Genomic DNA, 15695 nt, shown 5'->3' with positions numbered 1-15695 from the left:
AATAATAATAATAATAATAATAATAATAATCTTTATTATTATTATATTGCATATATATCCATATTTCAAAATAAATTAATATTTTTGCATTATTTGTCCAGTAGATGGAGGTGTGCATACTTGATTTCAGAACTGCAATCTGGTAGCTATTGACTCTGAAGGATCAGACAGATCCACATGGGGACGGTGCCATCAGTATATGCTCAAAATTACATAGGACGATGTTTACACAACATTTATAGTCAGGTCACCTTGAGGAGCAAGTACATTTCAAGGATAAATGTTCAAGTGGAAAAGGGTGTGAACTTTCAAAAACACACAGAGCTCAAATTACATTATAAATATCGTCCATGATAATTTTATAGGCCTGCCCTTACAATAATGACTCATTTTATATTTCCAAAAACTCCATTCATTAAACTGAAAAATAAGTAAATAAATATATTAAAAACTATCAAATCAACGTGTTTTTTTCCCAGTCCTTCAGTTCACATACATATAGCCTATCTTGCATGAAAATGAAACACTTGGGTATACCTGGTGAGAATATCACAGCTACTTGTAGCACTTATAACCATTTTTTTTCCAAATACAATTATATGTGTCGAACTCTGTATATTATTAAATAAAAATAGTTTGACGCGCACTTTGCGACGTCACGCTTGCGTCATGGACATCTCCTCCCTCCCACTCGCTTTAGGACGTGACTGTATCTGCGTCGGTGTTCGCGTTAAATCATGGCTATTGTGTGAATGGGAAAAGCTACTACCGTCTCTGTGTATAACTGTGTATAATCCGAGCCATATGATCGCAAGTACGATCGAGGGCTGTCTTTAATTTGAATTAGTCAAGGATAAACTGGTTTTATTCGCCGCTGGCTGGGCTGGCAGTATATGAAAATGGACCAGGCGGCGAGCCGCTACCAAGTGGTAAGTCGAACTCAGCCATCGTTATATAAGACGATCAAACACCCCATGTTATACAATAGACTTGATACACCCGAGCTGCTCATGATAACTGCTTTTTGTATGATTTCTTTAATTATTCATGACTTCCGCATCACCACAGCTTCACAGTTACAGAGTGCGTGTCAGTTCACACACACACACACACACACACACACACACACGCACGCACGCACACACACACACACGCACACACACAACGCGTTCTGGCGTTCAGATCAGCTAAACGGCGTGCAAATGAAAAGAAGCTTTGCAAAGCTGAACTCGTTTTATATTGTCATAACTTCCAAAAAATGCCATTCTCCCTTCCTTTATAAATAAAATAGAGTCTCAACTTATTAAACACCAAAAACGTTTATCTGATATATGTGTGTACGAATAGCGGAGACGCAAGAACGCAACGAAATGTAGCTCAGGAACGCGTCTTATTTGACCAGTTCCGTACCATCTGGAGACCTGGCAGCCTATTATAGACATGGTACCACTAGTTACAATGTTTGGTAATACAAAAAAATTATAAAACAATTGATACAGTTTTATCACACTTTTTTTTTTCTTTTCCGAGAACATACTGTACTAAGACTAAGATGTTTTGTCGCGATCTGTTGCGTTACAGATGGTGTCGATTCGTTTCAGTGTTCAATAATACGTTCAGACATCACTAGTGCGTTCCAGCGCAGTCAGGCGCACTCTTTTGAATCGTTCAAATACAGTTTGACACGTCACAGAAAAGTATGGAACGTTTGGCGCTTTATGACGTTCAGTCTTGAGGGTTTCACAGGTACACACAGAATGTCTGGAATGCTTGAAAACAATTTAAAGCATTTTAATCATGTTTGGGTGTTGTTATTAGTACACTGAGGTGTTTTCATAGGCAATTTGATACATCATATATGTCTATGGGATATTTAAACATATTTTGAGGGGTTAGGTCTTTGTGTGGAACGCTGACATGCATTTTGTGGCATTGGATGCAAATGTCCTGTCCTCTTTGATGACACTTGGTTAGGTTTTGTAGTCAAAACCTTCTACTGTATCATAAACAACAGCGGTGTGGTATAATCACAGGTTTGTGTGTGAGTGTGTGTTTTCCATCCTCAACAACAGAGCAGGCCTGGACCATAAGTGATCTGGATCCAGGGCCTTCTGTTTCTTATGGAAATCTGCTGGCTCACTGCTCAGCTGGGAAGGGTTATGTGAAGTACCCCAGAATATAATATTCTTTTATATACAGAAAATATGAATTATATGCCTTACAAAGAATTATCATGCTTATAACATGCTTGGTTGTACTTTATTTTACAGTATGTATACTAACATGTATTTATAGTGTACTTACAGTGTATATATCTAAGAAAGTTCTGGTAATATAGGGTAACTACATGGGGTAGGGTTAGGTTTAGGGGTAGGTTCAGGGTTAGTACCTAGTTATTACATAGTTATTGTAATTACTATAATAAGTACATAGTATGTACATGAGGAACAGGACTGTAGAATAAAGTGCTACCACATGCTTTTTGGAGTGTAGTGCTATGTAAATACCACAGTATTTACACACACTACAGCACAGATTGTAGACTTTGGATTTAAGCTTCAGAGGTTGTTGGTAAATGTTTATCTGAAATGGAATAAGGCTGAAATATCATATATAGCCTTAATATTATTGCGTATGCTTCATCAATAACCCTGTTCTTTTCTGTTCTGGAGGTCTTGGTCAATAACAAGGAGAACTTTCTGATGTATATTTTCATTTTCAAAGAAGAGCACAGCAATTGCAAGTTCCTGGAGTGTTTAGTTCAACCAGCAGGCCTCTGTGTGTTTTCAAAGCCTTTTCATCGTTTCTAGGAAGAGAGAAAAAAAAAAACACACACCAAAAAAAAAAAAAAAAAACAGCTCGCTTAGTCACAAACTTTTTTGAGCTCGCTGCATGTTCGAATGTTGCTATAGCAACCACCGCAGAATAGCACTTCTTAGATGTGTCCACAAATAAGCATAGCTGCTTTTTCCATTTCAAGGTAGATCGATATTTAGGGTGGTTGTGGTTTCACCACATGAACAGTTCTCAGAAGTCTCTTCCTGCATTATTTCAGAGCTCAGCTCTGCACGAGCTCTCCTTCATCTTCATCCATTTTTAATACGCTTGTACCATGATATCACTGTCTCCCACTTATTTATGTTGCTCTGAACTCGTCATTAGTCAGCACACCGCAGAACTGCAATTTTATGCAACTGTACATTTTTTTATTTTTTTTTAAATATTTTTTTTTAATGCAGTGATATTTAAATACTGGCCAACTTGTTCAAACTTTTTTTTTTTTACTTTTCAAATAAAATAATAAACAGTAATATAATATAATATAATATAATATAATATAATATAATATAATATAATATAATATAATATAATATGTCAGTATGAAATTTAATTATTTGTTATGGATACACCAACATTAAAATGCTGGCCAACATGATGAACCAATAATTATTTTTAATCTTATTGCTCATAATGATAAATGGCTAATATAAACTCTGCTCTATTTTGTCTCAATACATACATTTTTAAATTACATTTAAAAACTGAAATCATTTGAAATACATTTGGGCATCATAACATTATAATGTACAGTCTTCAAAATATTCAGATGGAGATTAATTTCTGCTAAATGTTGTATTAGTTATTTAGTAAAGCTGTTAAGAACCAAGTTAAAAACTGAGTAAATGAGTGTTAGTTGAAAAACGCCTTTAATATAAATATCTACATTTATATTGTACCAATATATCCCAATGCATCTCTCTCTCTCTCTCTCTTTTTTTTTTTTTTTTTTTTTGTATGTTACTTGTTAACAAAAGTGCAATTTTAATAATTGGTCCAAATATTTCTGCTGAGAACAGTTTAAATGACATTGTCAAGTGAGGGCTTTTTAAAGTTTTTAGCAAACTGATTCTGTGCAGTCTTAGTCATAACACAAAGATGTACCGTTTATCTCAAGTATGATAGTGCTTCTAACAGTCCATTGCAAACCACTGGATGTGCTTGCTTTGTCCCTGTGCAGTGGCTGTGTTTATGTAATGTCAGTTCAGGTTGTCTGTCGGTTGTGCTCAGTGCAAAGTGAGAGTACAGTTCACCACTGGTGTTGTTGATGTCCCTGCTGTGGCCCTGATGTTACAGTATAATCTTTCTTATATGAACTTTGTCTCTCACTGAATCTCTAATCCTGTTTCTGTTCGCTTTCTTCGAGTTGAACCGAAAAGCACTGACCTATGCAAAGACTTGCGTGGCTCTCAGCTCTGTCAGGAGGCCTCAGATATTATCAGGAGGCGTGGTGTAGTAAAATATTGTCATGACTTTATAGTTTGAAAGAGAGAACTGTTATTTATTGTTATATTGGTGATATCAGGGCTATGAGGTCTGCAGCAGCTTTCTAATTTGTTTATGTTTTATTTTTTAAGTCTTGTAGGATATTCCGTGAGCTGTAAGCACAAGTTATATATCTATTTTCTGCATTAACCATGTTTTATTTATTAGTAGCATGACCAGGAGAGTTTGAAAAATAACATTCACAAACTAATTGCATTTTGATGATATAGCCTAGTAAATGCATGTCATATGATTTGAATAATAATATAATATAATATAATATAAAATATTTTGATATTTAGTAATTTATAATTACTTTTAGACTTGAAGTTTGTTTTATTTTGTTTATTTATTTTTTAAATAAAATATTTAGCCAGAAACATAAAAATCATATGTTTTCAAAACCATGCCATTGCCTTATGCAGAGATAATTTCAGAACTAATTTGTTTAAAACTATTTGTATTCAGAGCTGTTTTATAGGAATATTCCAGGCATTTATTGATATTTAGAAAATGAAGTAGCTATTTTGTTAATTCATGTTATAGTTTTTTTAAGTTACTATTAAAATTCTAATTCATTAATATTGATATGAATGCTTTTGTGAGCTACAGAAGTTTGGTCTTGTGACAGAACTACCATGAGGATTACTACTAACTGCCCAAAATGTGAAACAGACTAATTTCACCCTGGTGAATCGCTCCTATCTGTTTGGACGATTGCTGTCTATCGACACATCAGACAGGTGCAGATGAAGGCACCTCGGTCTTGTGGTGTGCATTGCGCCGCTCTCCTGTTACTGTGTGGATCTGTTAGCTAACTTTGTTGGCAAACAACCATGCATCTTCTGATGTGCCAAGTGCGTTCCCTACAATCTTAAACTGTCATATTACCGTGAGGCCACAGTTCTCAGAAGACATTTTCAGGTCACTTTGTGCAGATTGAGATTCAAGACTCCTTTTTTAATACTAAATGTTTTATTCAGTGCTTCTTTCAACACTTCCCTCCTGAAGTTTAGCCTCACAGATTGTTTTGTTCATCGTATGGCTAGGACAGTAAGGTTACGCGACCCAAGAGACCTAGTTGTTGACTCAAGTTGTTGACATGTTCCGTGCAGTGTTAGAAGATATCCTCCCTTCATTGAGTACATCATGGTGTCAGTTAAGCCAACGCAAGACACAAGACCATGTCAGATTGGTCTTAAATTAAACGACGACATTCTTCAGTCTGAACTTTTGTTATTCTATCCTTTCTCAGTTGCACAATGAGGACGATCCCTCTGAAGGGGCCTCTGGCACAGAGCCGTCCACATCATCCCAGGCCGCTGTCGCAGACATCGTGGATACGGAAGCTCCGCCTCCTCCTTATACCAGCGTGGCGCTCGGAGCAACAGCTGCACCAGGTACAGACACCTGGAAAAAATGTATTATTCACAGAGTGAGAGCGGAAAGCTACTATGTTACAAATTTATTTTACATTATATTAATATTGCGATAGAATAGTAACGTTTTCGACATGCGTAAATGTTGCATCAGCTGCAGCTGACATGGCACTTAACACTTTACTTTTAGTCATTGTGGATGAAAAAAAACACAATGTGGATTTTTTTCCAATTCATTATGAAAATATTGCAATGACATCATTGCCGTTGGTTACTGTTCAAGGGTTTAATGTCAGTAGGATTAATTCTTTCAAAGAAATTTATAATTTTATTCAGATGATTGATAAATTAGATTGAATAAAAATGACAATAGACACATGTATAAATTTAGCTTTCAAATAAATGCTATTCTTTTAAAGATTCTATGCATCAAATAATTATTTTTTGGGATCACTATTTCAACAAATATTTTAAGCAGCACAGCTGTTTTCAACACTGATGATAGAGTGCAACTGGTTCCAGAAGAAAAATGTCATTCATATTCTGCATAGGGAAAGTGATTTTTAACAATAACTCATAAAGCATTAATACTGTGAGGGCCATTTGTACTGCACGATTATTACCAAAATCATAATTGTCGATTATTCCCTTGGAATTGTAATTGTGATTACTAATTAGGATTATCACAATTTACATCGAATGATGTTTATACCATTGTGTGATGAAACTGCATGCTGCAGCTTTATATGAAAATAATCAACATGAAACTCTCTAACTGAAAAACCTTTAGTCCATTTCTATAGTATTAAAGTGTCAACTATACATGGATTGGTTTCTCATTTAAATTATAAAAAAAGTAAAAATATAAATGGTATTATAATGTTAAACTAAAACAATGGAAAAACCCTTAAGATAACATGTAGAAAGAAAAAAAAACGTATCTTAAGCGTCCAGAATAACATAAATGGATTTTGAACTATTAATTGTCACTTTTTTTGGAAGTAATTGTTTCAGAAAATTGCAGTAAGCTAATTTCACAAATGATGCTATTGAGTCCTTATATCTTAAAACACTAAATTATTTGCATATATATGCAAATTTTACAATAAATATATTGAAACTTGAAATGGGTAGTTTTATATTTCTCCATTGTTTTTAATTTATGACTTGTGATTGTAGTTCTTTTCCTCATTTAAGCTGCTAAAGTGCACTTGTACCTTGTCTGATTTTCGTTTTTATATATATATATATTTTTTTTTGCTTCAAATCAAAGTTATTAATGTTATGATTCACCTCATAGCTGGTTGGCTTGGTTCATGCCTTATTACGCTTTAAATAAGATTTTTATTTGTCTATTTAAATAATATTTCACAATATTTTTACTCTTTTTAATTAAATAGAAGTAGCCTTGGTGAGCATAAAATACTTTGTTCTAAAACATTTCAAAATCTTACTGATTCCAGTGTGAGATTTTGCAAGCTTTAGGACACTTAAAGGAACACTCCACTTTTTTGAAAATAGGCTCATTATCCAACTCCCCTAGAGTTAAACAGTTGAGTTTTACTATTTTCAAATCCATTCAGCTGTTCTCCGGGTCTGGCGGTAGCACTTTAGCTTAGCTTAGCATAGATCATTGAATCTGATTAGACTGTTCGCATCTCAGTCAAGAACAAAGAGTTTGTATATTTTTTTTCTAGAAAATCACAACTAATTTTTCTGTTGGTCTTAGTACATGATGTAACTACAGAAGAATCAAGTTTTAAATAGAAAAAAAAAAGAAACTCTCAGTTCATTTTTGAGCGAGATGCTAACGGTCTAATCACATTCAATGATCTATGCTAAGCTAAGCTAAAAGTGCGGGAGAATGGATTCGAAAACGGTTAAACTCAATTGTTTAACTCTAGGGGAGTTGGAAAATGGGCCTATTTTCAAAAAAAGTGAGTTGTTATTTTAAAATTAACATTACAATCTAAGTCTGAAATGATTGTATTGTTGTGTAGATGCTAGGTCTCTAGTTATTGACCCAAGTGTAAAGAGCTGACCTTCAAGTGTTGTGTTTTGGTCTCTACAGTAGGTATGGCTCAGTGCAAGTCTGTCGGTTCTTATGCATGTTTTACCAAAGGCGAAACTCGTAAGTCTGATGGCTAGTTATGTGTTTTGATCTCTAAATATGGGCTATAGTAATTGTGATGCTTGACTTAGGTTTAGGAAGACTCATTGTTTTGAAGACTCATAGCTAGAAATGTGTGGCGTATGACTTACCTATGTTTTCTATTGTTTTTCAGAGAGCACATTTCCGGGGGACTTCCCCGTTCCTCCCCCATACAGCGTTGCCACGTCTCTGCCCACTTACGATGAGGCAGAGAAGGCCAAAGCGGCAGCCATGGCTGTTTCAGCGGTGGAGGTCATTCCACGAGTGAGTATCTCATCGGCCTACGCACCCACACATTCTGCAGAACCTCGATTCACACTACTTTCCACTGCATCTTCAGTACAAAAAATTCCCTCAAAGGAAATGAATTTCTGAAGTAATGCTGCTATGATTTAATGTTGACTCAAATGAAACGGGACATCTCTTAAAATCATGCGTGATTAGCTTTTAGCAGTAATATAAGGAGAGCCTTTTTGAGGATGTGGTGTGCCGTAAAAGCCATGACCTAGAAAGAGAATCCCACAGATACTCTGATTTCTCTGAGCTCAGATCAAGAAGTCTTATGTAACGTGTCCCCGAAAAGTATTTGGACACTCTTAAGATGGACTGAATGTCATTGCGTTAGATAACAGAATGACAAACCATCTGGCATCTGTAAACAAACGATGCTTTTCTCAGAACTAACTCCCTTTTTCTGAGCCTCTTTTGCAGTGACCTTCACAAAGCGAGTGACAATGCATTTTTTTCTTTATATTTGAAATGGTGTACTAATTTACTACTTACTGAATACATTCTAATTGCTGTCCAAGAAATATTTCTTGCAGTTATTAATGTTAAAACAGTTGTTCGGCTTCATATATTTGTGGAAACCCTGATACACTACCATTCAGATGTTTGAGATAAGCAACACATTGTTAAAACAGTAAAAACATAACATTACAAAAGATTTCTATTTCAAATAAATACCGTTCTTTTAAACTTTGTATTCATCGAGTAACATATAACAGAAATATTAAGCAGCAAAAACGGTAAGACCCTTAAATAAACACTAATAATGATGAATAATAATGGAGCAGAAAATCAGCATTTCTGAAGGATCACGTGATACTGATGACTGGATTAATGCTGAAAATTCAGCTTTGAATCAGAGGAATAAGAGACATTTTAAAATGTATATAGAAAACAGTTTTGAATTGTAATAATATTTCACAATATTATTATTATTCTTTTTTTTTTACTATATTGTTGATCAAATAAATGAAGCCTTTGTAAGCACAAGACTTCTTTCAACATTAAAATATTATAATTATTCCCAGCTTTTATTTATTTCTTTGTTTGTTTGAAAGTTGCTTCATCCTGCAGTTGCAAATTGAGGACATTCAGAGAGAGAAAGAGAGCAAAGCACCCAATGCTGGAGCTCTGTTATGAAATCTCTTCAGAAACAAAGAATGAATTGGAGCATTATTCAAGACTTTTACTTGTTATACAACCTCAGCAGCTCTGTTGTGTGCTGTGGTATCAGTGTGGAGCCGGGCTTGGTTACCAGAGGCGTGGGCTGGGACATAAAGGAGCAGTTCACACATTCTCTCAGCCTCGTGTCATTCCAAACCCCTGGAACACAAACATGTTGATGCTGTGCAAAAGTGAAATCAGAAAGTGAACGGCTACAGAGCAGTCCCGTTCAGTAACTTGCAGGGAATAGTCCTGCATTCAAATGTTGTTTGCTGAAAAGACAGACATCTTTTTTTAGATGAGGCACGCACTTATGCCAAAATTTTTAAATATCTGATAAAAGTTGTATAGACCGGGGGTTCTCAATCATTTAGGTGCCATAGACCCCAAAATATTCAATGGTCCTCCCCTAAAACGATCCTAAAACCTAAAACACAGCTGTGTAAATATAAACAGCGATATAAACTATCATATTTAGTTTCCATTTTTTATTTTCCTATTCTTTTTGTAGCACTGTACTGCTAGATGTATTTAAATCAAAATATTATTTATTTAATCATTTTTCTTTATATATATATATATATATATATATATATATATATATATATATATATATATATATATATATATATATATATATATTTATTTTTTTTTTTTATATATATTGTTATTGTAATCATTTATTTAATTTCTTTTTTTTTCACAGACTATAGTTATGGTATGTTTGGTGAATTTCTTTTAATTTTTTTATTATTTTTTTCTCTCTCATTTTTGGAGCATAACTGTTAGTCATTCTTTATTTTCACTGAATAGAAAATAAAAATACATTATGCAATGCAAACTAATTATTTAGCATATAAATTTGTAACAAGGTGGAGTAGAATACAGCATTTTCATTTTCTGATGAACTTTTCCCTTTTCAAACAAAACAGTAAGATAATTGAAATACAGAAGATCTATTGAAGCAAGCCCGTGAACTAGATGCTTAAACTCAGGTTGCTCTGAAGGGCCTGTCTCTGCTGGCAGTGTACTTGAGTGAAAGTGTTTCCTGAAGAGAAACTAATAAGTAAGAGTTATATCACCATGCTGCTGTTATTTTTCTAAGTGGTTTTTATAAAGTAATCTCTTTCAGAAAATTCAACATAGAAAATTGCAATAATTTGTCAAGGTTTTAATGAATTAATATTGGAGTTGCATTCTTTCATAACCATGTTCCTCCTCTCTGACCCTTTATTAAACACACAGCTTGTGCTGCTGTACCTGATGTCTGTGAGTGGCTAACATCTTTGTATCTAGTTGTTAATGTAGCTGCTGCAGTTGCTGGTGTGTAAACACTGAGGTTGCATCACAACCATGGTGAATTCTGAGCCAGTTGATGTTGCTTCCTAAATGTTTCTCCCTATTCATCTTCTTGTTAAAAAGGATGATGATTTTCCGGTTCGGGATGACTTCAGTGAAGCTGATCAGCTGAGGGTGGGAAACGATGGAATCTTTATGCTGGCCTTTTTCAGTAAGTAATGCAGAATGCTTATCTTTTACACACATGTGCATGATTAGAATAATACACTATTACGACAAAATGACTCGACTCGGTTTCATCAGCCCTTTATGCACATGACTAGGTAAAGATTTAGCATTTTAGAATGCATAATGCTAAACATACTTTATTTTTTATTTTTTATGAAAGATAATAAGCATATGACAGTATATTCTGTATGTGTAGTGTGCAAGTGAACTAGTATGCCATTAGAAACATTGGCTGCATCTGAAATCACACACTCTCTTGAGGAGGTATTAAAGTCTGGTCTATAACTGTATGTGTGTAGCATGAATATAATCTGGATATTGTGTCTGCCGTGTTGTCATTATCATGTGTGACCTATCATGTGTATGTGATTTCAGATGCAGTCACAGCCTCTGCGTGTTTGTTTGTCATTGCATGTTGATTTTGTTTGTGCTGTGTGATGTATTTCTATACACAGCTGTCAGTCAGTAGTAGAACAGTTGATCATAGTCCAGTCATGTTTAATAAATGATCAGTCACGCTTTCATTAACAGAACATCACCATCTTTGGGACACGTGTAAGCAGTTTGCACATAAAAATACAGAATAGGTACTGAATATATTTACATGTGCATTCTTCATTAATGCCTTATTCTCTCTTGTTTTGTGTAACCAGTGGCCTTTCTGTTCAACTGGATTGGGTTCTGCTTGTCTTTCTGTTTGACCAACACCATTGCTGGCCGATATGGTGCCATCTGTGGCTTTGGCCTCTCTCTTATCAAATGGATCCTCATTGTGAGGGTGAGTCTCTCAGTAATGAATCCATTAACTCAGAGCCCACTTAATTAAATATCTTTGAGCGAGTGGAGCATTGCGTTACGGATATGAATTTAATCATTCTTAAACTGGATGCTCATTGGTATTATTCCTCTTCACAGTTTTCAGATTACTTTACTGGATACTTCAATGGGCAGTACTGGCTCTGGTGGATTTTCCTGGTTCTTGGTAAGTTGTTTTCATGTTATGTTAAGTAGGGCTTTTTATGGTTTGATGATCTGATAATATCCGAATCGGTGTTAAAGGGATAGTTCAACTGAAAATTATACATTTTACATTATTTACTCAACCTGTGCAACTTTCTTCCGTTAAACTCGATAATGTTAAGGTAGCTATTGACTTCCATGGTACTTTTTTGTCATAGTATTTATGCAAGTCAATGGCTAGCGGCACATGTTTGGTTAACAGCACTATTTAAATAAATTATTTTGTGCTCACCAGAGGAAAGAAACCCCAATAGGTTTGGAACAGCTTGGGGGGGGAGTAAATGATGACAGAGTTTTAATTGTTTGGGTGAACTATCACTCTAAAATAGTCACTTGAGAAGTTTTTGTCATTCTTCTGCAGTACTCTAGCGCCATCTGCTGGTTGACTGACTGATGACATGATTCAAAATACACTTCCTGATACATCGTTTTTCATTAATAAATAAATGCATTATGACCTAAATGCATTACGTTAATTATATCAAATAATATTAATGAACAATAGTCTTTGTGGCTTTTGGAAATCGTATAATTGTGTGAAATAATATGGCTGCAGTAAGCGAAATATTGCATAATATTCACTTTGGGAATTTGAATTAGTGCTGTATGCTAAGACCAGCACGGTGTACTATTACTTTTCTGTTTCTGGTGTCTGATGGATGTGAGTGGGAAGGGCCGCTCACATTTTATTTTTTCTAGTTATTGACCTATGACCTGTCTGTCATGCACTCCAGGACTCCTGCTGTTCTTCAGAGGGTTCGTGAACTACCTGAAAGTGCGTAACATGTCAGAAAGCACGGTGTCTTCACTCCGAACCCGCTTCTTCCTCCTGTACTAGAGGTGAGGATGCAATCACACACACAAACACAAACCGTGATTCTGTCAAAAAATAGAAATGTAATTATTTATCCATGTCCCATTCTTTTCCCAAATGATTCAACAACTTTTACAACCGAAAACTGGTCAAGAATTGTATATAGGAAAGAAATGACTAGGTTTTGTTATATTTAATTATACCTGATTATTAAAGGTGCGTTGTAGTCTTTGCGAACCAACTTTTTCTTAGATCTCAATGTATGTGTAATTGCTGTCAAATCACTTGATAAAAAGTTTATTCATTTATTTATTTAAATTATGTATTTAGTTTTTTACAAATACAATTTTTTATAAGTCTTTCCCCTATCGACCATTGTTCTGTCAAAACAGAAATGCATTTAAAAAAAATAGAAAATAGTTCGATTCCAGCAAACTTGTATGCAAGAACTGCATTTTCTTGCTTTGATACCAGTCTATAGGTTGATGAACCAGCATGCACTTATGTTTCTACTGTTACAGTAGTATCTGACTTGTTTTTGCTAACTGTGGTTAAATATTTGGCTGCTCTTGCTCAAGACTTCAACTCGACACTTACCCGATCGCTTCATGTTATAGGATTTTTTTTTTTTTTTTTCAACCTAATTACTGTGGCTGTCATGTTATTTGTTGAATGTTGCCTTGAGAAGAAACACTTCCTTTCGGTTCAGGAATTACCCAATATGCATAATAACCAAGCAGGAAAATAGAAGGCAAAACGTGCATTTAAATCATTCTGGGAAATGATATGGGACTAGGACTGGGTGATATAACCAAAAAATATCTTTTGATATTGGAGATATGTCATATGTTACCGCAGTGTGTATGTTGTTGGTCTCAAATGACTGAAAAAAAAGAAAGAAAGAAAAAGTTTATTTATTCATTTATTTAGTCTGTCTTTGTGAAAAGCGAATTAATATTTCTCATAAACTAGACGAACATATTTGACAATTTCTGTAATAACTTTGAAAGCAGGATTGAATGTTTGTGCTTATGCACTCAAAACTACAATTTGTGTCAAATGTAAAAATATTATCATCATGATTATTTACTTCAAAGGATGCCATTGTAGATGCATGCAAAATGTGTGATGCTGATAATGTTTTTGGCCATTAAAAATACAATTTTTATAGTTGATATAAATGTTATGGTTTTAAAAACATCTTGGGTCGGACCAAAATGACAACTTTAAGGGGGAACTTTTGTTTGAAACGAGTCGCTTTTCATGCAAACTTATTTCTACATCAGAAAGTAGTAATAAGTCTCGTAACAAAATAACATTACATTTGTGTCTCTAAAAAAGGTTTCACCCTATATGGAACCTTTAAGTAATGTAGCATGTGGGCTTGAATTAGTTCTAAACTGATTTAGCTTTTGTTCCCTTGGCCACACAAGCCGGATGTAATTTGCTTCATTGATAATGGCTCTCATAACCTTGCTTCTATGGAGTTTGCACAATGAAGGCCATGGTGGCAAACCTCCAGAAAACAAGCTTCACTCTCATTCACTCTCTCTTTCAAGGTCGCCTCACCAAAACATTCCTTCCTAATGTGAAATTCCTTGATGATTTGCAACCCATCAAATGAACTGGACTGGATCCCACTGAGGGGAAGAGGAAGAAGAGAAAAAATCAAATGAGTGTCGCTGCCAAACGTTCTCAACTGAACTCGGTAAAAGCGGAAGGTTTTTCTGCAAATCAGCTCTTAATATCCAGTTTTCACATCATAACTCCCAGTTGGCCTCAGCCCAGAAACTTCTGGTTGATTTCTAGATTTAGACAAGACAAAAAACAAATCCCTTTATGGTTCATCTTTCCACACACTGCATGCGGAGTAATGAATTTGTGTATTTGGGTCGGAAATATGCAGCCAAGACATCCTATGCAATGTCTTTTACCAAACTAGTTTAGCAGACTTAGACGGATGAAACTAGACTAGTTTAATTCTCTTTGCTTCGTTGCATCCAAGGCCTTGGCATATTTGATTGCATTGCAGTATTAATATACCAAGTTTAGATAGAATTTAATGCGTAACTTTAGCTAACGGCGATGTAAAGTACAGATGCACAGTTTCTCTTCTTCTTAAGTTGTGTTGCGCTTAACTTTATAGTAAATGATTAAGAAATTTCATTGATGTGTTTCAAACTGGAAATGGAATTTGTACTTATCCTAAAATATCTATTTGCCTTTTGCACCTGTTTTTTTTATTTTTTTTTTAATGGTTATTGGTTGCTTTAAGTTGTGACTTTGCTCAAGCTGTGACCTGCCTAGATGACTTTAGTTACTTGAATGCCTGAATGCAACTGTCATTTGTTTCTATTAATCACAAACCTCTTAGCAATATCAGATATCAAAAAAAAAACAAAAAAAAACAATGCATGGTTAAACTTGGTTACAGCAGTTTAAACAATTAATCCAGTAAAAAATTAAATAAAAATAAAAACGTAGGAAACAAAAGGCAACTTACATTAATGAAATGTATGTAACCCAAACAAAGCAACCTTTGTTGGAATAATGATTTTGGATTTTCTCTGATTGCCAGAGATGATTGTGTGCTATGTTTATTCTCTTGTCTTGCATAATGCCAATAAAATTTGACCTCCTAGATCCATTTCTTTGGACTTTTTGTTCTTAACATGCATTTTCATTCCTAGCCACTGTTTGTCATTTCAATCCAAAATGTCATGTGGACAATGGGTTGTGAATGCCATTTAATGTTGACTTTATTCTCACTAAAAGTGATTTATTAAAGCTTTTATAATGCCAGTGTAATTATCAGTATTTAATTCATTGTTTGGTTGGAAATTACACAAATTGTTACGCATAATAATATTATAATAACAGAAATAATATTTGTTAAACTGAAAGTCCATATCCTTTTGCAATGCAGCATTTAGAGAGAAGATTAGTAAATAGTAATTTTATAATTGCTCTTGGGATTTTTGATTAATTTAATAAAAAATAAAATTGTATATATATTTTTTTACATGTT

The 15695-nt window shown here is 34.5% G+C and overlaps 1 protein-coding gene across 1 annotated transcript; it reads left to right on the top strand.

Annotated features, from left to right (window-relative positions):
• The first annotated feature begins 670 nt into the window (after positions 1-670).
• Positions 671-15314, top strand: LOC113044578 (NEDD4 family-interacting protein 2-like). The gene is made up of 8 exons (XM_026204672.1): positions 671-929; positions 5579-5723; positions 7988-8118; positions 10729-10816; positions 11487-11611; positions 11749-11815; positions 12588-12693; positions 14227-15314. Exons 1-7 carry the CDS (start codon positions 894-896, stop codon positions 12689-12691), a joined length of 696 nt encoding a protein of 231 aa, XP_026060457.1. The 5' UTR covers positions 671-893; the 3' UTR covers positions 12692-12693; positions 14227-15314.
• Positions 15315-15695: the final 381 nt, after the last annotated feature.

This window comes from Carassius auratus, chromosome 26 (genome assembly GCF_003368295.1).
Source record: "Carassius auratus strain Wakin chromosome 26, ASM336829v1, whole genome shotgun sequence".
In the NCBI taxonomy this organism is placed as follows: Eukaryota; Metazoa; Chordata; class Actinopteri; order Cypriniformes; family Cyprinidae; genus Carassius; species Carassius auratus.
Note: the sequence above shows the minus strand (reverse complement) of the source record. Positions and strands in the feature narration are given on the sequence as shown.

Excerpts from the sequence above, each read along its gene's own strand:
- LOC113044578 (XM_026204672.1), top strand. The coding sequence starts at position 894 with ATGAAAATGGACCAGGCGGCGAGCCGCTACCAAGTG. Across the intron at positions 8,119-10,728 it reads CGGTGGAGGTCATTCCACGA|GATGATGATTTTCCGGTTCG; the intron begins GTGAGTATCTCA and ends CTTGTTAAAAAG. Across the intron at positions 10,817-11,486 it reads CTTTATGCTGGCCTTTTTCA|TGGCCTTTCTGTTCAACTGG; the intron begins GTAAGTAATGCA and ends TTGTGTAACCAG.